Source organism: Chaetura pelagica, unplaced genomic scaffold (assembly GCF_000747805.2).
Source record: "Chaetura pelagica isolate M959 unplaced genomic scaffold, ChaPel_1.0 scaffold47, whole genome shotgun sequence".
NCBI classification, from domain to species: domain Eukaryota; kingdom Metazoa; phylum Chordata; class Aves; order Apodiformes; family Apodidae; genus Chaetura; species Chaetura pelagica.
In genome coordinates, this window is record NW_009954140.1 from 477384 (window position 1) to 496949 (window position 19566).

At 44.2% G+C, this 19566-nt stretch overlaps 1 protein-coding gene across 1 annotated transcript in view; it reads right to left on the reverse strand.

Annotated features, from left to right (window-relative positions):
* Positions 1-19566, reverse strand: part of KIAA0195 (KIAA0195 ortholog) — a 38622-nt gene that overhangs the window by 13821 nt on the left and 5235 nt on the right. The window contains 14 exon segments of the mRNA XM_010002730.1: positions 899-1072; positions 1795-2110; positions 2270-2479; positions 2713-2877; positions 3491-3595; positions 5376-5432; positions 9137-9253; positions 9686-9772; positions 10080-10182; positions 10789-10940; positions 11402-11598; positions 12271-12407; positions 12997-13124; positions 13784-13903. Of these exon segments, the coding sequence (XP_010001032.1) occupies positions 899-1072; positions 1795-2110; positions 2270-2479; positions 2713-2877; positions 3491-3595; positions 5376-5432; positions 9137-9253; positions 9686-9772; positions 10080-10182; positions 10789-10940; positions 11402-11598; positions 12271-12407; positions 12997-13124; positions 13784-13903 (2068 nt within the window).

The following is a 19566-nucleotide window of genomic DNA, read 5'->3' on the forward strand; positions in this document are numbered from 1 at the left end:
CCCTACACTAGGAATCTCAGTACCAGAAAAACTCTTGCTCACAAAGGCAAAATGGCAGCCACCAAGGCAAATGACAAAGCTCTTCCCCAGATTAATACACACATTTTGGAAGAATTGGGCAAGAGAAGATATTTACCTCATAAATCTCTGGCCAACATAATAACCATATTTCAGGCTAAATATTGAACATATGTCAATTCCAGAGAGCCAAGTTCAGTCAGTTTAAGCTATTAACAAGCAACTAAGAGCTCTGCCAGGCAAGTTGTTAAATCTTGCTGAGATGCTTTAGGACCTCATGGTGCCCAGCTGTGCCTCTTTTCCATTCCTATTAGAATAGGAAGGAGCAGAAGGAGTGGAGAAGTCAGCATGGCTTCAGGTGTTATATCATGGTCATGAGTCTGCATGGGATTGCTGTGATTTCTTATCAGGATGCAATATAGAAACAGAGTGTGCAGTGTTGTACACTACACAGCTCCCTAAGATACTGAGTTATCAGTTGCCTTATCAGAAGGATGAGCACCACTAGCTAAAATCCTGAGGAATATTCAACCCTGTGCAGTATCAGTTTCACTAACAATACAGTCTGTTAAAAACCCAGTAAAACCCCCACCTTGCTCTGCACTGCCATGTGGTCCCAGATAACAGGTTTACTATGTGTCATCCAAGATCATTTTTTAAAATTACGTGTGATTCTGGAGTGAGCCAGAGGTGGGAAGAACAGCCCCCCTCAGCAGGCCACAGCACTGCTCACAAGGGTTATTGAGTGTCTTTGCTCACAGGCAGAGCAAAGCTGTCAGCCCACAGGGACTCCAGACTGTTCCAGTCTGACATGTTTTAGACTGTGTGAAAAAGATCCTCCCATCCCCAGCAGATGCCCAAAGAAAGGGGGCAGCCTTACTGGTAGTGGTGTCCTTCACAAACAAGTTAATCATGTGGCTTAGGGGTGGTCTCCTCTTGGTGATGGATGAAAGCTTCCCCAGGATTGTTTCTTTAACCATCTCATCACTTGGCAAGCGGTACAAGGCCAAATAGTTCTCCTGCTTGAAAAGATCTTTAGCACCTGGTGTGAAACCTGAAAGGTGAACAAAAGGAGGAGAAAAATTATGCTCTAACCAAAGGGAAAGAAAGGTCCTGTCTTCTGTTTTTGTGCCACTTTGCCTGTGCTCATTCTGACATCTCTCCAGCAATATGTAAGTGCTTACTGTGCATGTACACCAAGATGGCTCAAGATTTATGATGAAAAACATTCAGGAGGACTAGATGTTATTAGTAATTACAGCTTTCATGCTTCTGGTTCATTGAAGAGAGCAAATGTGACACTGCAGGACAGGCACAGAAGTGAGTTCAAGAGATTCCAAATTTTAATCCTAGCATTATCTCTGGCCTCCTATCTCCTCTATGCCTCTGTTTTCCCATCTATAAAATAAGCTGAGGTACCTCACATCATTTACACCTGAACTGGTAAAGCATGACTGGAAAGACAAGGCAGCTGCCTGTCCATTAGCAGGTACTCTTTGCCTCCTGATGAGATTGGCAGAAGAATATCAAGCCTAGCCAGAGGAGGCTGGAAATATCTTTGATGACATTTGCTCTTTTGATAGTGTCTACAATGTTAGAATTTGCCAAAAGCAATCTCTTCAATAGACTCTTTTGGCAACTGAACAAGAGTCAACCCTGCAATTCCACCTTCTCAGCAACCAGGACTGGGGAAGTATTTTTCTTGTGCTCTCTAAGGATGAAGTGTCTATTGACAGCTCTGATTTCTCTGTATCTGCTCTTCCAATTTCCCCTTACCTATTAGCCTGGCAAGCTCACAGAGGCCCCAAGGCACGTGGACAGGCAGCACAGCATTGTGAGTCTCCTGGAGGGCAATGTTGCAGAGGTGGTCAGAGAAGCGGCACAGACGCTCTGTCACGCTGGCGTTGCAGAGGTTGAGCAGCACGTTCAGACCCAGAGGCTTGAGGGAATTCAAGTGCATCTGCCAGTTGGAGTCATCAAACTGGATGCAGGAGGGGTTCTGCTGGTCCTGGGATAGGCTAAGCATCTCAAGGTGGTAGTCACACACAAAGTCTTCAGCCTCACAAGCCAGCACCTCACTGTCACCAACAACCTGGTCCAACAGACAGGAAAATCTGAGTTGCTTACAATGAACAGAGCTTGAGGCTAGAATCCCACAGGGAATTCCCAACTCAGTTCCCAAAAAGGGGAGACTCTATGGGTTTAAGTCTATCTTATAGCTTCACTTGTGTGCCCCTTCAGCATGTCTTACCTGAGTATGTTCCTCCTCTCCACCCTCCGTGTCCTTGCTAAAACTCACATTGGAGCCAGAGGGATGCTTGCTTCTGCTGTTTGGCTTTCGGTGGCCATGGGCATCAGGAGCCTTTGGAGGGTCACTAGACCAGTTGTTCTTCTCTTGCTCATTGGTCATGTGGACTGTGTCTGCCAGGGGGCCTGAGAGCAAAGCATCTCTTTCGTGGGGCTGCAAGAGACCAGCCAAATGAACAGTAGTGATTCACTGGTTGAATGTAAGCCACGACTGCTTCCCCTGCTGCTTTGGATCGCATCCTTGCTGCTTTTTTATCTTTTAAGCAAAGAATTAAGGAACAGGACTTCCCAACAAGCAAAGGGTCCCCTCTATATTACCACATTGTGTGTGTCAGTCAAACTTTGATTAGAGCCAACATACTACATTATGGATCACACAGCCCTCACCTCATCTTCCATCTCAGGGTGGCAGAAGGATCGTGTAGAGAGCTCATCAGTTAGATCTTCATGGCTATCATGAGGTGGCTCCACCTTCCCACTGAAGAATAGAACAGTCTCTGGGCTGGGGTTTGGCCAGGAAAGAATCCCCTGCTTGTCTACACAGCAGAGCACCTAGAACATCCCATAACACCCCCAAGAAAGCAAAATCTCAGTCAAAACATGTCTCAGAGTTCATGCATAGTTGTAAATATCATAAGCTTCATAAACACATGGGAGGATAAACAAGGCTCTTCTTCACCAACCTTCTGTGTTAAGAAACTACACCTCATAACCTTCCAAGAAATCCAAGAATTCCTTGCTTTAGCAGGAGTGATGGGTTCTTTAACACAATTTTATCCCAGGGTATTGTAAAACTAGGCAAGAAGACCATGGGAAGGAAGCAACTACTAAAGCTGTTTCACTAGTTAGTTCTTTATCAGAACTAGAATCAGTTGGTTCTTAAACAGGAGTTCAGAAGGTTGTAGGACCCGAAGCAGAGCTGGAAAACACAGACACCCTGTTAGATGTCATAGAGTAACTCTAACCATTGTTGTAGCCAGTAAATATGCTGCTTGGGCAAGGCAGGACAGTTATAAACTCTTCTAAAAACAGAGGTGCCTGAAGGGCTTCTGCTCCCAGCATGGTAAACTGATTGTCAACAGTCTGTGGTCTGGGAAGGAAAACATGACTGATGCAAATGAAGCATTCACAGTGTTCCTCCTTCCGACAACCAAGCAATACTCACAGTGACAGATCCCAGACTATGGAGCAAGCTGGAAGTGAAGCTCAGAGTTGGGGAATTGCCTTTTAAGACACAGAGGAAGTGGCTCCAGATACAGCGTATCATTTCCTGCCAAAGGAAGCAGAGGACATCACCCAATTAAAGACTCAGTCAGTGAAAGACAGGGAAGAGAAGGATAAAAGGGAGTATGACATTACCTGCTTTCAGGTGCAACATAGTAAGATAACCACCAGTCTCTGTGGGAACCTGTTAACTGATAGGGTGCTCATGTTCTCCAGGGGATGCTAACAGACAGTCTGACTGCTGAGTTGAGAATTTACTGAAACTACCTTTGTCTATCCAAAACCACAGGAAGGAGTTCTGAAGTGATTTGATTTGGGGTGAACCAGTTTTTATCTCTTAGCATTTCTTCCTAAAGTAACTCTCATCCCCTTGGGATTACAGAGTTTGAGGCAGGAAGCTTAAAATCCCCATGCTGCAAATGGGGTAAGTGGAGTCACTGGGGTGAGGTGACTTTCCCCAAGTTACTTACTGAGTGACAATGCTGGAAATAAAGCCAAGGTGCCCTGACTACTCCGTCATTACTAATGAAGTGTAATCAACGTGGCAATAAACTGAAAGAAGGGAATATTTTGCAAAATTAAAATGTCAAGTTGGAACCCTTCATCTTCCACAAGAAAATGATTCAGAGGGAGTCTGTATGGCAGCGACCAGGCCGAGCACTAGGGCTGTATGTTTTTCTCCTAAAGCCAGCAAAACCAGGTTTGCATTATGGTGTTATCTTACTGCTTTTCAGCTGTTGTTCTGGAATGCTGTCACTGCAGAGCACTTCCCCCAAAGCTCCTCAGATCAAGTTCCTTACATCCTAAGGGTTACTACAATAAGCTCGAAGGCAAAACATGAGCTATCCACCAGGAAGGGAAAAAGCTCTTCTTTCAACTAGCTTCTCATAAGGAAAAATGTTACATAGGTACAAAAGGAAAGAAGCAGATCTTTTAATTGAAGGTCAGCTCAAGTCACTTCCATGTAACACCTAAAAAACATCTCAGCTAAATGATGGACTGGCACAGAAAGACAAAATTATTCAGCAAAAGAAGCATGTGTGTGTGTGCATCCATGAGCACTCTTCCGTGTGACTGGGAGGGAGGAGATACTGAATTGATTCTTATGATATCAAGGGATTTTTAATTATTCCTGGAGTCCATCTGCCTTCTTATGGAAAAGAGAATCTTAATGCCAGATTAGACAGAAAAGTGTCTTCCCTCTACCAGCCTCTTTAATCTGGATGATGCAATTTACAGAGTAGTCAGATGCAGATCCTCCTCCCCCAGAAAAAGGTCTTCTGAGTGCTTATTTGCCCCAGCTTTGGAAGTGCTAGTAAAGTGCTTAAGCTTCCTATGAAACAGGATCAGATTTTCAAAAGCCTTTCCTCTTCACATCTGGTCTTGGTGCTGACCACCATCCCTCTGTTCTTTAGTTTTGGCTTGAAAAAGGAGGTTTTTCAGGTACAAGCAAAATACTTCCCTTCTTTCTCACACACACCACTCAAGATTTACTTTACTTCTGGAACAGGAGGACTTGAAAAAGGTATTTTCTTCAGGACACAAAAACTTGATTTCAAACCATTTGCAATATTCAGAAAAGCACAACTAGACTCAGTATCAAAGTCACCTTCATCTCTAGTCAGCCGAGCAGCAGCTACATGGGAAGGTGTAGGGGAAAGACATGCAACCTGCATGCACAGCAAATTAAAGCAGCAGATGAGTGACAATGGACAACAGACACAAGTAAAAAGGGTCTAGGAACAAGCAGGAGATCAGAGAGGAAGGGAAAGGATATAATGAAGTTCTGCAGTGAAGGTGGAGGAAACAATTCATAATAATAGTACCTGAGAAGATACCATCTCTGTGTAGCTGCTGAGAGTGTCCTCTGAAAACTTAGCAAGCTGCAGCAAGAGAAGAGACCAGTTACTATAATTGTGCTCAGAAATGTGTCATGAGGAACATCCTTCCCTAAATACTGTGCTTTCAGAGAGAAAAAGGCAGCAGTCCTGCTCCATGGGAATCACTGTACCAAGGCAGACCAATAATTCATCAAAGCAATTAAATCTTTAATGGACTCTGTCTTTATCTACTTGTGAAGCACAGTCAAAGTGCCTGGTGCTGCATATCACAGCAGAAGACACAGTCATTACCTAAATGTCTACAGAGAAAATAATAGCAATTAGGCCTAGAGGAGGCTCTTTCTAGACTGTTATTTTTAGACAGAAAAGGCCAGGATTGACTGATCTGTTTTTAAGCTATATGGGTCAGTTCAAAGACAGGAGTTAGAAGAGTGGTTGTAAAAGCAGGTGCCTGGAACCCAATGGACACAGAGAAATGAGGTGATGGGAATGGGATGTGGGTAGGAAATGAAATTAGAGAAAGGCACTACCATGGGGCTTTTGGTATTACACCAAGAAATTTACTAACTCAAAATCTGTGCATCCAGCACAAAGACATTTAACAGCAGGTGTAATTTAGAAAAAAAGTTTAAATTTACATATACTGATACACATAAGTGACTGTGGCAATTACATTTGTCTCTAAGTAAAGCAACACTTCAAATACTCATGCATGTATCTGGCACTTTAAAAGGATCAGTTTAATAAAGCTGAAAAAAGCCAAGACAAATTTGTCAGAAATAATTTAAACTAAGAGTTATGAAGGATAATTACGAACCATTTAACAATATTTTATCAACATTTTTGAAAGCAACAATCCCACAGTAAAACTAAAAAGTCCAGTTTTGAGTGTGAGTTAAAATAGAAGTAAAAATTCACATTAAATGAAGAGAAGGTGAGCCTTTTGGTAATTAAAACTAGTCCACTGCTTGTTAAAGACAGTGAAATTGCCAGTGATATTGGAGGCAAGGCAGATGTGTTAAATAAATATTGCCATTCCTTATTCAGTGATATAATCATAGCATATGATAACTCTGAAATACTTTCCATTCTAACACTAGCTACTGAAAGTAAATATGTTTAAATTAGCAGGTCTGGACAACTTTCTGACTGCTACTGCTGATTTTGCAAAAGGCTGGAAGCAGGGATTAAGTGCCAGTGCAATAGCAGAAAGCTCATGTGGTGCCAATGCCTAAAAAGGGTAAAGAGAACAAACCAAGTTATCACAGGACCCCAGACAGACTTTGATTTCAGACAGAAAAACAGAGCAGCTCAATTAAAATAAAAGCAGTGCAATACAACCAGTGCCAAACAACACAAGCTTATGAGTTCTAAATCTTATCAAACTACTGTGAATTTTTTTTAAGTACAAATTTGACTGATAAAAGTAGTGCTTATGACATAGACCACTTGGTACTTCGACTGGATACAAAATGCTTTACTGGTTTTCTAACAAAAACTACATTAATGCTAGAGAAACAGACCCCATATTAAAGATATTGGGAATGGACTCCAAATGGAACAGAAACTGAGGAATTACTTGCTTACTAGCTCAAGCAGAGACAAATTCTGGCTATTTTGTTAATAGCCTGAAAGAAAACTAAAAAAACATTACTGATAGACTGTAAACTACACCATGTTTGGTGCAGGGTCCAATACTAAAGAGGACAGACCACTCTTCCAGAACAGTATGGAATGCTTGGTAAATAAGCAAAATGATGCATATCAATAGGCACAAAAATAAGGCTGCATACCTAGGAGCAAAAATGAAGGTTGGACTTAGAGGATGAGGATGCTATTTTAGAAAGTAGGTACTGTAGATTATCAGCTGAACAAAGCCTGGCCATTGAAAGCAGTGGCTAAAAGATCTAATGTGATCCTTTGTTGCACTAACAACAGAACACAGAGTAGAAAGTCAAAATTATTCTGAAATGTAGCAATGCACAACTGTTCCTGGGATCTTTTGTGGATTTTGGAGATTTGTAATTTTACAGTGATCCTGAAGCACTGGGGAAAGCTAAGAGGAAAACCAAGAGAAAGATCAGAGGGTTGGAAAATATGCTTCTAGTGACTCAAGGTGCTCGAACTGTTTACTTAACCAAAGACATGGTTAAAAGGGAATGTGAGTAGCTACAGCAGACCAGAAATTTGATTGACGTGCTCTTAAATCTAGGAGACAAAAGATGTAAATGTTCCAAGGGCTGTAAATCAGATACTGCAAAAATTCTCACTAACAAAGAATGCCCATTTTTAGCAGTGAAGGTAAATAATCACTGAAACAACCTATCAAAGGCAGTACAAATGTTTTGAAACCAACATCAAATGTCCTTCTCACAGAAATGCTGCTGTAGTCCAACTGTAGTAATGTAACTTGAGGAAGGGGCTCGTTTAGGGAGCCTCTGGTTTGTGTCCTGCAGGATGTCTGATCAACCAGTCACAAGGGTCACCTATAGCCTTGAAAAACTGGGAATCAAACAGCTTTAACATGATGGGAGGGGGCAGAAGGTGGAGAAGAGTCTCACACAGGCCAGGTTGATTGGGGAGGAAGAGGGTCTTACCTGTCACACTTTGAACAGAGTAGAGAGAAGGAAGGAGTGAAATACAGAGGCCAAGAGAAGCCTGCCCTTGTGAAGGGGGAGAACAACCAAGGCACATCACAACAGTTGTTCTGCAGCAGCAGGGATGGAGAATCATGTTTGAGATGTCACAGAAAGAGCTGGCTGGACAGAGTGAGTTGCCTGGACAAGAAAAAGGAGAAGACAGGGAAGAACACAAGGAAGGTGCCATTATGAGTGACAGGGTAAATGGGTATGTTGAGTATGATGAAGCAGAGAAGCCAAGGAGCTCTGACTTTTCCCAGCCAAACAGCAAGGTGTGAAGGGAGAGAGGAAGGTTCCAAAGACAGAAAACAAGGGATGGGGAAGGTAAAGTGGAGAAAACACTGAAAAGAGATTATAAAGGTGCAAATGCCACTGTGGGAGGAAACTTTCCTCCCTCTTGGGACATGGGCAGCTTAGACATGTACAACCTATAGGAAACAGAACAGAAAACACAGACCCAGGGTCAAGGAGGCCAAGGAAGGACAAGAAAGAGAGAGAAACTCTGACTACAGGTGTAACAGAAGTCAGCACAAAAGACAAACATTGCCACCAGAAGAGGACAAGAGACACGCATCAGCACATCCAGTTCAGGATCGTGTATCCAAACTCCACTCCCCAAACCACCAGAAGTTCCTCTTATGCCCTGACATACTGCAAAGCCTATGCCTGCAAGCAAAGCCCAAAGCCTCAGGAAAGGGCTGTTCAGCCCTCACACTAAAAGAGGGGATTGCAGAGAGGATCTCAGGTATCGCACTCCTTCTCAGTTGCTAAATGTTCCCTACTTATAGCCACGACAGGGCATTTATCTCCATGCTGACCCCTTTGACAGATTGCATTTAGTTGATTGAAAGCACATGCCTTGAAGAGATTGATGGAATCACTGGAGCTTCCTATTGCACTGGGATATCTGTAAACAGGTTGAAAAAATGAAAACATCTGTTCAAGAAGAAGCCACACTGTGCTCCAGGATGAGGGCACAGCTGGACAACCAAAGATGCAAAGCTTTTACAATTATGTGGACATTTCTGCTGAATTTATTGTCTTCACAGAGCCCTTCTCATCTCCTGCCCTTTTCTCTGCAATGCTTTGACGTGGAGAGATACCTACTAATGAGGTGGATGAGGCTTTGCTCATCTGGGCCAAGACTCTGGCTTCTCCAAAGGCTGTAGCAAGAACCCACAGGACAGGAAAGAGCAACGGGAGGATGGGTAGGACACCATTCACCTGAGAAAAAAATGGTAATTACCAGAAAGCAGAGACAACAAGAAGTCAGACCTCTCACATGACATCTCTCCACTGGTGAGAGAGAGAATGGGTAAAAAGCAGTGGGAGGAAGGAAGGAGATGCTTGCACTGTAATCAGTGCAACACAAGGAGCAGCACAGGAGGGGAGACACACCCACCCTTAAGGGTTTGTAATGAGTCATAGAATGGTTTGGAAGGGTCCATAAAGATCATCTAGTTCCAACTTCCCTGCATGGGCAGGAACACCTCCCACTAGATCAGGTTGCTCAGAGCCCCATCCAAGGCTCCTGGGTCCAGAGCACACATGGACATACTCAGGATGCTGTCATAGGATGAAGCAAGTCACTTAGGGAGGAAATCAGTCTCAGTGGTGCTCTGGGGAGGTGCAGTGGAGCTCAAAGCTCTCCTTTACCTGTAGCTGAAGAAGACTGTACTGCCAGGAAGCGATTCCAGGGGCTTTGAAAATGAAGCGCACAGCATTGGTGATCAGGAAGCCAGCCTGCAATCCAGAGATGACAGTCAGTTCCCTGCCACTACTTGTAGGAAAGGAATTTTCACTGCCTTGTAACCTTCTCAGCCTTAGGAAGGTCTGGAAGATATACTTGGTCTGCTGCTGGAGTTCCTCCCTCCACTCCCAGGGCGAGATGGCTCAGCATCTTTGCTCCTCTGAACTACCCAAGGTACACACTGAGTCAGCAGCGTGAGCTGGGGCCTGGCCACAATTTCCTGTTGATGGCTGCAAATTCTTCACCTTTATTGACAAAGCATGGCTATATTCAACAACAAAGGCTTGAAATGAGACCTACCAGTACAATAGGGACAGCATATTTCAGCATCACTGACTGTACAGTGAATCTCTCATTATCCAGGGCTGTCACAGGACGTGACAAAGCCATTTCCAGACACCACCTGAAAAACAGAAAACAACTTGAGATTTCAGCAACCAAGACCCTGACCCTGCACTTTCTTTGATGTAAACCTCCAACAGACCTCATCAGAACACTGAGTTCACTCTATGCTATGAGGGGGTGACCTTCAAAAGAGAAGCCAAGCTCTACAATAACAAGCCTTGCCCTTGCCATGGTAAATTTGCAGTGGTGTTGAGCAAACTCCCCAGGTCTCCTTACTCACTTAACAGGAAGGCTCCATCACCCCAAAACGTGCTAAAACTCCTACACGACACAGATATCCACATCTCCACTTGACCAAAGGGTGTCACATCACTGATTACACCAAATGCATGAAGTCTGTGACCTCCCTGCATCGTTCAAATTTAGTTATAAAGGAATGAACTGAACAGTAATACTGGGCATATATGTGGGTTTATATATTAGCCTAACCTGCCAGTTGGAGAGGACAACAGAAGACAAAGAGTGACAGACATATTTCCAGGTAATAGAGAAGACACAGCACAGCATATTTAAAAAATCCTGCCCTGGACTGGTAAGGCTCACTCTTTGCAGACACAAGGCAGCAAAAAGGACATAAACAAGCTGTGCACTGTATTTAACCCACCTGACATTATCAATTATTGGGGTCTTCAAGACACGGAAGAGACGGTACAGCTGAGGGTTCTGAGGTCCTTTCTTCACTTCTCCTCTTGGGGAGGGAGGAGGTGAAAAAGGTGGAAACAGATCTCCTGGCTCCAGAACAATATGCTCATCATCCTAGAAAAAAAGGCAGAAAGCCCAAAGGTTGCACAGTCAGGGCCTGGGTGGAATCCTGCTGGGAGGGACTGGAGGTTTAGTCCAGCAGGATCCCTCCCACCGCAAGTGACACAACATGTGTTTATCACAGTTCCCTCTCTCAGCTCTCAAAAATTCATTAGCTAAACTATTTAAAATTAAATGCTTGTGTTCAGGCATGTCTACTTATTTAATGAAATGTGACATTTGGAGTTAAAGTTACAATAAAAACCAACAAAGGTAAAGCTCAGGCTTTAAACTCTTCCCAATCTTCTTCAAGCAGCAAAATTCTTTATAGATCTTGTAACTGATTTGTCAATATGCTTCTACTCCAGGTATTTTATATTGTTATTTCATGACAAGTAAGTAGTAAGAAGAAGGTCAAAGCAGACAGAAAATTCTGGGAAATATATTGTTACAGGCCAGGGAAATAAGCAAGTTACCTTAATCCCTCTCAGAGAAGCAAACGACTCCTGGCCTGGCCTCAGAGCAATGACATCTCCCTCTACTAACAGGCTCACAGGCAGGTTGACAAGATGACCATCCCTGTAGGCCCAATGAAGGGACCAGGAAGGGGCATAAGGCATGTGGAGGTCAGGGTACATGGAGTCTGGCCATTTCACCTCTTTGCCAAGTGCATCTGAAAGCACAAAGTATGAAAGAACTGAGTGATAACAATTCTGGAGGAGCCAATGGTACATCAATTTACATCCTGTAGTGGCTATAGACCTTCCAGTGCTAAGCTCAGTCCATTCCCATGATCTTTTATCATCTCTCTCTTTCTCCTTGATATTTTTCCCCCCCTCTCTCTCCACTCAGTATTAACAACTAAATGCAGTCATTTTATAAACTTAAGTATGAACCTGTTCAATGGAAAAGCAAAAGGCCTCCTTAAAACTGCTGTACTGAAATGAACTGCTCCTCTGGTTCAAAAAGCCCCTGTTGAGATGGTGCTCACACACACACCAATTGATTTCCTTCTGTTCTGTGTTTTGGTACAACCCCACATATCTTTCTCTTATCATCTGCTGCAAGGCAGGTATTTTTTTAAGATACTGAGGATCTGAATTACTCCAAAGCACAGACAAAACAGACGCCTACCTGATAACACAGCTTGGAAGCTCAGGGCCACATGACAGCTCAAAATAACTATTCTACAGGACAACCGTGAGTAGGACACAATTCCCACAGCCTGTTGCTGTGTAACACAGGAGGAGGCTAGTAAGCTCAATTAGTAACATATGTGACAGGGTTCAGACCAAAAATCCAATGGGAGGAAAAGAGAAATGTAACTAGATGAATGAGACCTCACCATTTATCTTATCAATGATTGTCTGAAGTCTCCTCTCCACCTCCCGGCACTTCAGCCTCTCCTGACGCCCAATCATGAAGAGATCCAAGAGGAGAAGGAAGAAGAGTGCCAGTGCATTAACTATCTCAGCACCTTGGCTTTGCACAGCAAAACAGAAGAAAACAGAAAACAGATGAGGTTTGAGTAAATCAGTAGAACACATTGCCAGCCACCCACAGAGATAAATGTGCACCTGCTTGGTTGTTTATTCCTACATCCCACATTCATGGCTTAAAAAGAAAAGCTGGGGAGCTATAATCACACTTCTTCTTTAGAATAATGCTACCAGAAGAAGGACCCATCTCAACTAAAAATTACCCATATGAGTACAGTCAAGGCATGCTATGGCACATATGGCAGCACAGTAACTTCTCTTATGAGCCACCAACTTCTCCAATTTCAAAATCCTTCCCAACTATGAAAATGCCTTAGGATTTCTCCAGATCTAGGAATGCTGTATAAAAAAAAAAAAAATCTCAGTCTCTCCATAGGACACTCTATGGGTCTTTCAGAAGTAGAATTAAGTTGGCTGAAGTTCTGGGAGAGAGACTGATAGGGGCAGAATTACCACTGTGAGACGGCTAATGTCTAGATAGAACCAGGGACAACACATTAGCCACACACAGTGTAGAAAAAACTAAAACTACTAACTTGCTTCTGTTAACTAGGATAGGGTGTTTCGCTTACCTCCCCTGTGGCTGGCTCCCATAGCAGCACAGCAGCAACAGCACTGCCAGAAGCATCAGAGATGCACCAGGCCAGTGGAAACAGGAGCAACGGTTACCATGGTACAGAAAACTGCTCCTCCACACCTCCTACAAAAGGAGAGCAGCAGACAGTCAGCATTCATGAGACACAGAGCCAGACATTTGAAAAAGCAGAGTGAGAAAGTGTAAAGGCAGCAGTCGACACCCCAGGGTGAACACAACTTTGTAAAACCCCTGAAAGTGACACCTTGCATCCCAGACCAGTTGTGTGAACACTAAAGCACTGAGGACTGCTCAGCTGGAGGGTCTGGGTGAACATTCTCTGCTTTACTCTTGCTTGGAAGAATGAAAAGGCTTCTGTGCCAGGCTGCCCATTGTCACCAACCAAGCAAGGAATACTTTCAACACTTCAGTATTGTGCATAACTAGCACTTTGTATTCAGCACACACAAGGGGAGACTGCTGAGCTTTATGGCTCCTTCCCTCCACCTGATACAGACACCCTAGGCACACTGCCATTAGCAGCTCTTGAAGCCCTTAGATCCTTCTGAGATGAAGCTAAGCTTCTGGAAAGCTCCAGAATCCAGAAGAGAAGTTTTGAGAGAAAAATAACTTTAAGTAATTACTTTGGTCCCAACGACTTGAGCAGTTCTACACCTGGACATTCTGCAGCAGCAGTCTAGGAGGGAATGCAGTCAGCTTCTGTTTAATCTTCAGCTTTACTTTGAGAAGGGGAGATCGAGTGCCCAACCTGTTTGGTTTCTTACCTTCCATGAAGTCACTTTTTTCCGTTCCTTCTGGTGCCCCTCCAGCAGTGCTGACAACTGGTCTCTCAGGATTGTGAGGGCTTTCTTTGTGCTAAGGCCCAAACTTGAGGTCATCTCATCCTGAGGAGCCAGAAAAACAAACTGTTAAGTACTTTCCTATTTTCTTTTTAGGCTTTTTCCTGGTGGCTGATTGAGCACCCTACCGAGCACCCTGCCCTGCACTCAGCATCACCAGTCTGATTCTCCACTTTCCTGAAGTCATCTTCCCTCCTGTGAACTTTAGACTGCTGGCTGGAATTAGAGCACCTAGATAATATCAGGTAAACAAACCGGTTCTGACTGTAAGGGATAAATTTTTTATCAAAGCACAATGCCAAGTCATTTCTGTGAAACAAGATTCTAATCTGCAGAGGCTGGGGACAACACAAAGGGAGGCTGCTCAGCTCAGAGGTTACACAGGCTTGAACTGGTATTGGCTTGTAGAGACAACAGAGCACAGTTATGGTAGAGTTTTAATGATACAGGCTGGATTTTGTTCTGTTAGTAACAACTATGTAGTAGAGTACCTGCAGTTCTAAACAAGAGTGGTCTGATTTCCACAACTGCTTATTATGAATTTTTGGTTACAAATCCTGCCTCTGTGGCTACTTTGACACAGAAACCACCAGATGTAAGTGCTAGGCCATGGATCAGTTCAGACAGACACAACTCCAGCACGAGCTCCTCCTACAGAGAGTGCTGAGCTGTGTGAACATACAGGGCTATGGGGGCAGAGTCCAGACCACTGCTCACTTATGCTTCAGCAGAGGCAGCAGCCTGAGAAGAAGCAAACTAGGAGTCCCTCTCACCGATGGGGACACAGTCCAGCAAATACAGCTCAGGCAGGAGCTGCAGTTCTTCCTTCTATTGCATTCACAACCTCTTCCCAGCCCTGCCAAATGCACCATGGTCTGAGGCTGCAGCAGCTCTGCTCTTCAGGAGCTGAATGCACACACACCCAGCTCTGCCACTGCAGCTCAGTCATCAGCTGCACTTTTCTTCCTGTTCCTTAACTGAGTGGTTTTGTGATGCACATTTACGAGACACTAATCTTGGACTTTGGACTCATTTGCGTTGATGGTCCAATCCAAAACTGTAACATAGCAGCCAGACGCTCTTTAAACTACCATCTACCACAGACACTCCCTACCTATCAGGGACAATTTGAAACAGCAAATTCTAGCCAGGCAGAGACTAACAATGCTGCTTTAGCTGCACTTTTACAGGACTAAAAATAATCCTGCTGTAGTTTTCATTCTGTGTCAGTTTTAGGAATAGAGGAAGCAGTTCTGTGCCGTTCTTGGAAGCAGCCCAGGTAACATCAGCACAGGGCTAAACACAGGAGTCTCTCAAAGGCTCCCAGAGGAGAAGATGGCAGGCAGCAGAGCTGGCAGCAGATGTGCTACTGCACCACAGGAGTGCTGCAAACAGGAGTGCCTGTGAGCAACACAGAGCAAGGGACACAAGGCTTCTCTCTCTGCTGACTTCTGGCTGTGTGGGGCACAGCAAAGCACCCATACCACCACCCAACCCCTCCAGAACAGGGAAAACAGATAAATAAAAGACATGGAATTAAAGGCTGCAATAACAAAAAGGACTTTGAAAAGAAAAGTCTGTTTAGACACCGAGCTGGTTCCAATGGACACATCACGAGCTTCAGAAGAAATGAAAGCTGCACTTAATGCCAACACCTGCCAGCTTAAGCTGCCTGGACAGAGAAACTGCCACTGCACAGCAGGCAGCCAACAGGAAAAGGCAGAAAATCCAGAGGTAATAAAACAAGGTTCCTGAAATACTTGCACACCCGCTCCAGTCTTTACACAGGATGTTTTGCTGCAGTATCAGTCCAGGTACGGGCAGCCACAAAGGAAGGTTTCTGTAGCAGGTGAGAAAGGACAAGGGCAGAGTGTGGCAGGGCCAGGGAGGAAGAACAGCAAGAAGGGCAGGGATTGTTAAACACCCACCCTGACACATAAAGCATGGAGTATTCGGCAAAGCAGGCAGAGCCAGCCTGGTAAACACTGTAATAATGTGAGTGAAAGGCTGCCTGCAGTGACTCGGATAACCTACTGCTGGTGAGCATCAAGGAAAAGACCTTGAAGCCCAGGAATAAAAAGGACAGGAGAGAAGAGCCACCCTGAGCTCCTGGCAAGGGGCAGCTGTAGGTTTTCAGAACAAGAGCTGTCCTGCTAAGTCATCAACTGCTAATGAGGCATTTTTCAAATGCCCTAAAGTGAACCTTTCTGTATGGCAAACCTAGGTGCTCTTAAACTGTCCCAGAGGGATCTTCCCAGCCTTTCATCAGTTTGAGTGCTCTTCCTGACATGAAACAGGAGGTGAGCACCCTGGGGTGAAGAAGCCATTCACCGGAGGTGCCAGTTCATTAATAAAAACCTCAACATTCACATCTTTGCTTTGTAAAGTTGCATTCCAAGCATAATCCGCTAATTTTCAGGTCAAAACAAAAACAGCAAGACACCTTCCCACCCAAGCTGCCTTAGCACAGGGTTTCCTCTGAAGAACAAAAACAAGAAAAAAGAAAAATCAGACATTAAATGCCATGTCACAGTGAAAGCAAACCCCTGATGGGTATCAGAAGGCATTTTAAAAGGCTATGCTTTCATTTTGCCCATGCCTAAAGGAAAACATGTCCCAAAGAGAACAAGCAGTTGCTTCCTCCTTTGTCCCAAAAGGCTGGCGAGCACAAGAGCCTTAAGTGCACTTACAACTCCTCCGGAGCTGACCCCTGCCCTGGCTGAAGACAGGGAGACACAGGATGGTGGTAACTTTCTGCCTTGCAGACATTAATGTGTCTCATTTGGAGCTGTGACCTGCAGGATGGCTGCTAAGGAAAAAGCACACAGTGCAGCAGGTCTTTTTTGTATGTGTGATTTCATTTTCTAGAGGAAATGAATGCACTGAAGTGTGGACTGGACAGACAGATGAAGAGATGCATGAATTGGCTCCTCTTTTCTTCACTTTCAGCAAATATCCTACATGTTAAATTACTGCTTAGCTTGCTTGCAAATGTCAGAGAAATATGATATGATATATGATATGATATGTAGTGGTGTATCACATGTGCCAAACGTTTTTTTTTAAGTAATACTGGAGCACAAATACATTCTTTGCTTTTAAGAAGTCACCCTTCCAGCTGCTCCTGTAGGCACCGAGTTGGTTCAACTCCACAAAGTGGGTTGAATCATCCTCCATCCTCTGTGGGTTCAGTACCTTGCAGAGTAAGGGCTTCTCCCCAAGACTGCTGCACACTTCAGTGTAACTGCCTGTACAAAGATTATTTAAACAAAGGCAGGAATGGAAAACAGAAGATTTGCTAGAAGCTTCAGTCTTCACAGATTCAGTTCCACCCCTTGGATTCAGTGGTAGAGAAACCCCTACGAGGCAGCTGTCAGATTGTTTCCCTCTTCCCAGGCTGCACACACTAGGCCCCTTTTTTAACACTTCAATTGCTTTTCAGATTTAGACAGTTGGAAGCAGGCAACTGAGCAGCAGAAATGTTTGTCCTTTTTCTGAGACCTATTTTGCATTCCTTAGCAGAAACAAGAAAGCAGTTTTTAATTTAACAATGACATTTTGCACGCTATTAATCTATTTGAGGGATTACACCTCCTGAAATGTAAGCAGGATTCACAGTTTCAAAAACACAAGAGGAGTAACCCCACCAAATATATTTGCATTTAGAACTGTAATCAGATTATGGATTAGGATAAGGCACAATATGACCCATAGTGGTGATTTTTGGGTCTCATCAGAGGATGGCAGACATCATATGCATGACAGCATACAATTTCTTGGGGCAACACTTCTTCCAGCAGGCTAGTGCTAGAGAGGGATTTATTTATTCTAAAGCAAATCATACATCAGGATGCTACACAGCTCTGCCCAACTGCAGCTGCTTGGTGCTCAGGCTGCCTGAAATGGCATCTTCATGCTACAGAGGGATAGAGATGTAGCCAGCAAAGCCAATGAACAGGCCTCTCTGGACAAGTATTTCCATTTACTTCCTACATTCTTAGTCCCAATTATGCTTTTTGCCTTTCTTAGAGTTCACATGGTTACTTTTCAGAAGACATCTGATCCCTGACTCCTAGGAAGAGTGCTTCTCTAGTGATCCAGACTGCTTGAAGCCTCCACCTTGACACGTTCCTATTCCATAGGATGACTTTTGATTAGGACTCTGGACTATCTGTCAGGACAGCTAGATTCTGTTCTTCCTTCTGCAGCAGATTTCTGCATGGCAGTGTGAAAAGCAGATACTCCTCTGCACCTTAGTTTCTCATCTCTTTAATGGGAATACCAACTCCCCACCTACTGCAGACACTGTGAAGATTGTAATATTCACCAACCCACCTGAACACTACTGGAAGGCTCAGAAAAAAGAAATGTGTTGATACCTGCACAGTTCGGGCAACACCATCAAGGAGCTTTAAAACTGGACATGCCAGGAAAGGTAACAGAATGCACAACGAACACAGCTGTTAAACTTGGTTTTAACACCACCTGAGGTGAGCTTGGCAGCCATGGCTCAGCTGTTGCTGATCTCAAATCAAATGAAACAAGCAAAGTCTTCAGCACAGCAGTGCCCAAATTAATGGACAGAGCAATAGTCCACACCTGTCTCCATCCTCCATCTGCAGCAACAGAATGAAAGGCAGCCCAGACCTCTCCCTGCCCCTGGACAAAAGAGCCTCCCAGTTTGGTAACTGGGTGCCTGCAGGGGCTCCAATGTGGACCCTGGATTTGATGCTCAATGGCTAGCAGGACCTGCAGATTTACACTGCAAAGAGACACAGCTGAAGGAGCACAGATCTCCAAGAGATCTGGCCAAACAATGCTACTCATCCATCTGAATCACCACTGCATTTTGGTATGAACAGAGTCCATTTCAATCCAGATGAGATTCAGATATTACATCCCCATAAAGCACAGAGTAAGATGCCAATGAGCACAATCAACCTTTCCACATGGGTAATGCAAAGCTTAGGGCTTTGCTTTCCCCCTCAGCCAGTAGCAGCTCAATGGTAGAGAGAGGCAACTGCTCCCCAGGTAACAGCCCAGTTTTGAATCCTACATTCCCTAGTCTGTCTCTTCAGACCTGTTTGCAGCAGCAAATCCCCAACCATAGTTACCTGCCCCACCAGGCTGCTGGCAGAGTGAGGTAGTGTTTACGCAGTGCTTTGAAGCTTACCTGTACTATGCAATTACTGAGCTCTAATTACTGTAATTTATCCAGTTACAATATTCCTCCAAGTTCAGAGAGCAGTTAGGGATCCATATTTATTCTGGCTTCAACACACAGGATACTACTTTATGCCAATGCAGAGCTTACTCCAGGGGATGCTAATCCCCTCTCAGAGGGCCAGCAAGGCTCAGAAATCCACAGAACTTCAGGACATCTTTCATTCCCCCATTAATTTCCTTCTGATCCCTACTTCTGTATCTGAAGACTTCTGAGACTAAAACTACGATACAGCCTAGCAGGTGTGAGACATTTCAAAGGGGTAAGGAGGTTCAACAACCACAGATCAAAGCACACAGAAGAAAAAGGCAAATTTAAGTTATAAGGCAAAGGGGCAGCAAAGCAGGAGTCAGTAGCTAAAATCATGTTTGGTCCCTCCTGTTGGTTCTAGGGTTAAATCTGCAGTTTAAAACAGAGCTTTCCCCCATCACCTCCAACACTAAGCCATTCTCTAGCTAAAACAGTAATTCAGTGTTTCATGTCC